Source organism: Bison bison, unplaced genomic scaffold (assembly GCF_000754665.1).
Source record: "Bison bison bison isolate TAMUID 2011002044 unplaced genomic scaffold, Bison_UMD1.0 scf7180017864316, whole genome shotgun sequence".
Taxonomy (NCBI): Eukaryota; Metazoa; Chordata; class Mammalia; order Artiodactyla; family Bovidae; genus Bison; species Bison bison.
In genome coordinates, this window is record NW_011494888.1 from 2,850,785 (window position 1) to 2,856,984 (window position 6,200).

The 6,200-nt window shown below is 46.8% G+C and overlaps 1 protein-coding gene across 3 annotated transcripts in view; it reads left to right on the plus strand.

Annotated features, from left to right (window-relative positions):
• The first annotated feature begins 2,054 nt into the window (after positions 1-2,054).
• Positions 2,055-6,200, plus strand: part of CBR4 (carbonyl reductase 4) — a 22,633-nt gene continuing 18,487 nt past the window's right edge. Inside the window, exons 1-4 of one of the 3 annotated variants that reach the window (XM_010852789.1) lie at positions 2,068-2,135; positions 2,241-2,400; positions 4,331-4,451; positions 5,065-5,201. In XM_010852789.1, the coding sequence (XP_010851091.1) occupies positions 2,259-2,400; positions 4,331-4,451; positions 5,065-5,201 (400 nt within the window). In that variant the 5' untranslated portion in view covers positions 2,068-2,135; positions 2,241-2,258. Of the gene's footprint in view, positions 2,401-2,466; positions 2,900-3,053; positions 3,076-4,330; positions 4,452-5,064; positions 5,202-6,200 lie in introns of those variants that run through there. The other 2 variants (XM_010852787.1, XM_010852788.1) reach the window with 2 other exon arrangements.

Below are 6,200 nucleotides of genomic sequence, written 5' to 3' on the forward strand. Positions count from 1 at the left end.
GACCGTTCACTTGGGTAACTTCTTGAGCTCCTCCTGTATGTTCCTGACTGGACACACTTGCCTCTGCAACAACGCCCTCTGAGGAGAACGGGGACCTGGGCTGGGCAGGGGCAGGTAGGATGGGCTCTGACCCTTGCGTCCCACTCCTTCCCAGGAGGGCATTGGGATCTGGGGTGTGCCCTCCACTGCGGTCACTCCTTCCGGGGAGTGAAAGCAAGTCCACCTAAAACTGAGTTCATTTGTCCAGTTTTTGATGGACCGCTCTCTCCAAAATGTTAGTCCTTTTCTTGTCCAACACCTGTTCCCCTCAAGATGAAGAATTAAGGGACAGGTGGGAGTTGAAACTGAGCAGGACCCTGTGGGGCCCTTCCAGGTATAAAAGCTTGTCACCGATTTCTTGTTGGTAGGAAAGAGGCTTTCAGCATCCTAGACCTTTCCTGAGTTCCAAAGGGCAGATTCAAACAGTTACTCGTTAAGGGATGGGGAAGCAGAAAGAAACAATAGCGTGCGATGGGGCAGGGTCCTGGTTCCTGCTCAGAGGACATGCATAACAACATGATACATGTCTCTGAGTTGTTCTGCAGGAACTAAGGCCCCACCCAGTTAGATGGTGACTTCCTGCTGAGCGCAAGCATGAGGACCCCAGAGTGTTTGGAACCAGAGGCTGATGATGGAGATACCTAGAGCACCACTGTGTTATCTCACCACCCACCAGTCAGAACAGGGTTAGGTACTCTGCAGCCTGTGTTATTCATCATTCAGTCATGTCTGACTCTTTGTGACCTCACGGACTGTAGCGCGCCAGGCTCCTCTGTCCATGGGACTCTCCAGGCAAGGATACTGGAATGGGTAGCCATTTCCTTCCAGGGTGAACCTGTGTATCCTTTGGCTCCTGCACTGGCAGGTGGAATCTTTACTGAGCCACCTGGGAAACTCCACACTAAGCAAACCTCCTAGGAAATTTTGCCCATAACAACACGTTTGCCAAAACTGTTACCGAACGCAGTTCCTGTGCTAGATGCACAGTGGGGCCAATGATACCAACAGTCGACAGTCTGGAGCAGAGACAGGTTTATTGAAGGGCCATGCAAGGAGACTGGTGCCTTGTATTCAAGGAACCCCCAAACTCGCTGAAGGGTTTCAGCAAAGCATTTTTAAAGGTATGGCTGGTTTTGCAGACCTGGCGCAGAATTTCATGTTCTCACAGATGTCCAAGTAGGCCAGATCACAAAGACCCTATAAACCTACAAGACAAATGTTATTCTCTGTTTTAAAACTTTTTTTTAAATCTCTATTTGGTTGGAAAAACGTTAACTTTTAAAGGGCTGCTAAGTCACTTCAGTCGTGTCCGATGCTATGCGACCCATAGATGGCAGCCCACCAGGCTCCCCCGTCGCTGGGATTCTCCAGGCAAGACTACTGGAGTGGGGTGCCATTGCCTTCTTTTAAAGGGCAGAGACTTGATTATGGGCTCCCTTGTATATTTTAGGCTATAGGCAACATTCTTAACCCAAAGCAGAAACCATAGACTACAAAGGTTATAGTAAAACAACTGACCCAATATGGGGTCAGATTTGTTGTTCCCTTTTACAACCTTGCAATAAAACGTTCTGCTCCAAACTCCAAAATTTTGGTTTGACGGGCTTCCCTGGTGGCTCAGATGGTAAAGAATCCGCGTGCAATGCAAGATATTCAGGCAGGCACAGGAATCAAATTCCACAGCAGGAGGACTGGGGTCTGCTGGGAGTCTGACCCACGTGCCACTCCTTTGGGTCTCAGCCAAACACAACCTGGAGCATATATCCGGGGTCCTCATGCCCGAGTCCCTGTCGGCACGACCTTGATTTAACCCATAACATCCAGAATCCAGTAACCCGATGCCCAAGGCCCACTTCCTACAGGGCAGCCCGCCCCCGAGCCTGGAGCCCTTCTCTCCCAACACGGCCCCACGCCCTTCCGCCTGCACCAAGACTACAAGTCCCAGCGTGCAGTGCGGCCCTTGTACTGTCCCGCCGGCCAACGCTGGCATCCGCCGGGGGCGCGCCGCCCGGAGCACGTGCGCGCTGACGTCGACGCGCCAACGTGACTAGCGGTCGCGGCGCTCTGGGTTTCTGGGCCCGTACTGGTTCCAATCCGGCGGCGAGAGCCGTAGGCCCGCGATTCAGTTTGAGCGCGCCGCGGTGTGTGAATTTACGAGGCCGTTGGGAAGGGCCGTCTCTTGTAGCCTCTTCCCCCGGGCCTGCGGCTCCGCGTCCCAGATGGACAAGGTGTGCGCCGTGTTCGGAGGCTCCCGGGGCATCGGCAGGGCGGTGGCCCGCCTGATGGCCCAGAGAGGCTATCGACTGGCCATCGTCGCCCGGAATCTGGAGGGGGCCAGAGCCGCGGCCGGGGACCTCGGCGGTGGGTACCGACCGGGGTCGCACCCCCTCTTCGCGCGGCCGGTGTAGGTACAAGAAGCCGTCTTGGGCGCTCTCCCCGCCATGCTGGGCGAGGGGCGGCACAGGCGTGCTCGGGTCTCGCGAGGAGGCCCGCGCGTGTGCGCATGCGCAGGGAGTGCCGCCTCGGGCCGCTGGCGGCTGCACTAGTACGGGATGTGCGTGGGCTCGCTTCCCGGCGTCCACAGCGTTGAAGCACTCTTATGCCCTGATGACCTTCACCAAGGGACAGTGAGATTGTTCCGGCAGATTCCGCTTAAATTTTATCCCCCCCTGTATTAGGAATGGATTCACAGTTGCTTTGCGAATTTCAGTCTCTGGCTGGTAGTGAGACGGGGTGCTGTGAAGGATCGAGCTCGCAGCTAGAGTTAGGAGGGCTGGGCTCGGGGGCACCTCGTCCACTGTCGGGGCACCTTTACGCATCGTCGCCCCGACTTCACATAAGTCTCCAGAGGTTTAAGAAGGTAATTTTAGTGTTAATGTACCACGCAAGGTTAGCCAGAAAAGAATTGTTTACCTTAAAAAAAAAAAAAAAGGCAGAGTGTTAAGTGGTATAATGAATAAAGAGTGCTTTCTTTGAAGTTTAATTTTCTTTTTTTTTAATTTAAACATTTCCAGAAAGTGGACTTTAACAAAACAGGTAACAGTTTTTAGTAAAATTTTTTTCATGATTTGAGCATTTTAAAAAACAGCTTCCTGCTTTGTTTCATCTTTTCTAATAGTCACGCTATAATAATGGCCATATAAGATTGTGTTATAGTTAAACAGAAAAACCCTAGAGTTTATTTCAAAGCCAAGAAACCAGTTCGACAAGAATGTAACTGAATTAGACATTAAGCTTATATATGCAAGCGTGTTCAGTCCTGTCCCACTCTTTGCAACCCCATGGTCAGTAGCCGCACCAGGCTCCCCTGTCCATGGAATTTTCCAGGCAAGAATACTGGAGTGGGATGCCATTTCCTTCTCCAGGGGATATTCCCAACCCTGGGATTGAACTCGTGTCTCTTGTGTCTCCTTTATTGCAGGCAGATTCTTTACTGCTAAGCCACTGGGAATGTCTCAAGTTTACAAAATAGGAATATAAAACTGAGAGAACTGCTGAATTAAATGGCATAGGGTCAGTGTCAAACTGTAAATATTGGTAGGTGACTCATACAAAGTGCTATGAACATGAGAAAGGTGCTCCCTGACTTTTGTTGATTAAAAAAGTGTTTTAAGGTTTACATTCTGTTGCATTACTTTGCTTCTGCTTGTTCCCCACCTTCCTCCATCCAGTTTCTTAGACTGAACTCCATGAGATCAGGAATCTGGGACTTAATCATCCTTTATCTCAAGTTCTGCATAGAACAGATCTAAGGCTTCCATGGCTCAGATGGTGAAGAATCCCTCTGCAATGCAGGAAGACCCAGTTTGGATCCCTGGGTTGGGAAGATCACCTGGAGAAGGGAAATGGCTACCCACTCCAGTATTTTTACCTGGAGAGTTCCATGGACAGAGTAGCCTGGTGGGCTACAGCCCAAAAGGTTGCAAAGAGTCAGACCCTACTGAGTGGGACATAACTGAGTAATTGACACTACTACACTAGTTCATAGGACTTCCCTGGTGGCTCAGACGGTAAAGCGTCTGTCTACAATGCGGGAGACCCAGGTTCGATCCCTGGGTCGGGAAGATCCCCTGGAGAAGGAAATGGCAACCCACTCCAGTACTATTGCCTGGAAAATCCCATGGACAGAGGAGCCTCGTAGGCTACAGTCCATGGGGTCGCAAAGAGTCGGACACGACTGAGCGACTTCACTGACACTAGCTCATAGTAGGTGTTTGATGAATGTGTACTGAATCATTTTTACAGCCAAGGTATACTTTATTAGTAATTCTAATTTAATTTTGTTGTGTAGGAGACCATTTGGCATTGAGCTGTGATGTTGCCAAAGAACATGATGTTCAAAATACATTTGAAGAGATAGAGAAAAATTTAGGTCGCGTTAATTTCTTGGTAAATGCAGCTGGAATTAACAGGTTGGTCACAAACTTAAGTACATTTCTAATTTTTTTTCGTCCTAATTTTCTTTTGATTAATATGAGTTAGTATATTAACTTGTTTTACTTCTAATTGGAAGAAAAGTTATGTATTTTAAAATTTGGTCTGTCAAGCTGCACACTTTTTTCATTGTTTTATATTGAGATTATAATAAGGGTTTCGTTTAGTTTTTTTGCGTGTCAAAATGTTATTTTATTACAGAGGAAAAAAACCTTTTTAAACTAAACGTGTGCTATTGGAATAGTTATATGTGTGTGTGGTACAGGTATAATATGATGTCTGGGAAGTGCACATATTAAGGGTACAGTTTAGTTTCAACATTGTAATCAACACCCATATTGAGCTAAAGAATTTTACCAGAAACCAAATGACTCTCTTGTTTTCTTCCCAGTTAGTACTTCCTGGGTTACCACTGTTGTGACTATATATGTTTCCTCACAGATCAAGTTTAAAATGGGCTAACTCAGAGGCAAAGCTCTTATATTCTACTTTTAGAAAAAAAATATTATCTATTTCTTGACTTTTTAATTTGTCTTGCCCCATTTTTAAATCACACGGGATTGTTTTGGTTTGATTTTGCTTTTTTCGTAGGGATAACCTCTTAGTAAGGACAAATACTGAAGATATGCTCTCTCAGCTCCATACTAACCTCCTGGGCTCCATGCTGACCTGTAGAGCTGCCCTGAAGACAATGATTAAACAGCAGAGAGGGTCCATTGTGAATGTAGGTGAGTCTTTACCTCTGCGTGTATAGTATTATCTCATGGCACCACAGAAATTTAATCAGCTGATTTGGAGTTTATTTACCTGTGAAACTTGGACAGAATGTATCTTTATTACCCATGGAAAAAGGATTTTATTAACTGATTAATAGGTGAAACAGGAATCACCAATTCACATCCTTCTAGCGGTCAAGCAGGTGTTATGGAGTGACACCACCAGGGACTGGGGAGGTGACAGCACACACCTGGAGATACCTGACCTGAGGCCCCCAGCTTTGGAGTCCAGAGGCTGTGTGGAATAGCTCCGATCCAGCAGGTCGTTGCTATGCACAAATGTGGTTCAGTTTGACCAGCTCTTTTGCACATTTAAGAAAAATTGGACATCCTGATTCTTACATGAAACCAAATTTTCAAAATGTGATCAAGGAATGAAAAACTTGTAGTTGGTGAGGGCTAAAAAATGACTTCTGCAGCAGCTGTGTGCATCACTAGCAAATCCAGCACAGAGGTCTAAGAGGAGGTTTTCTTAAGAGAATAACCTTTTCAGTGTTTAGAATGGATGTTAAGTAACTCCTGGGCTTCAGTTCACCGGCCCCATAGGGCAGAGTGGAGTGTATGCCTGTAGACTTTAAAATGCAGAGTGACTTGAGATTTCGTTTCAATGTGGTAATTTGAGAATAGCAGCATGCCTGCCGTCTCCCATTTAAGTGGTGATACCTTATAGGCCATAAAAAAGGGATGCTGCTCCTTAGAGTAAGTGACCCTACTCTAAAACAGGAAGTGTTTTTCCAAGCCAGAATACAGAGTGCTTCCTTTTTGAAATTGACCAAAGGAAAGAATATTGTGCTAATAAGAATTAGAACGTTTTGGATATTTACCCTTAAAAATATGAGAGGTCAATTTCCTTCTGAAAGATTAGTAACTGAGCTGACTTTTGCTATCTGACATAGCCAGGTAATGATCTGGGTTCTTGTAAGCTGGTATACTACCATGCACATCTCTCCT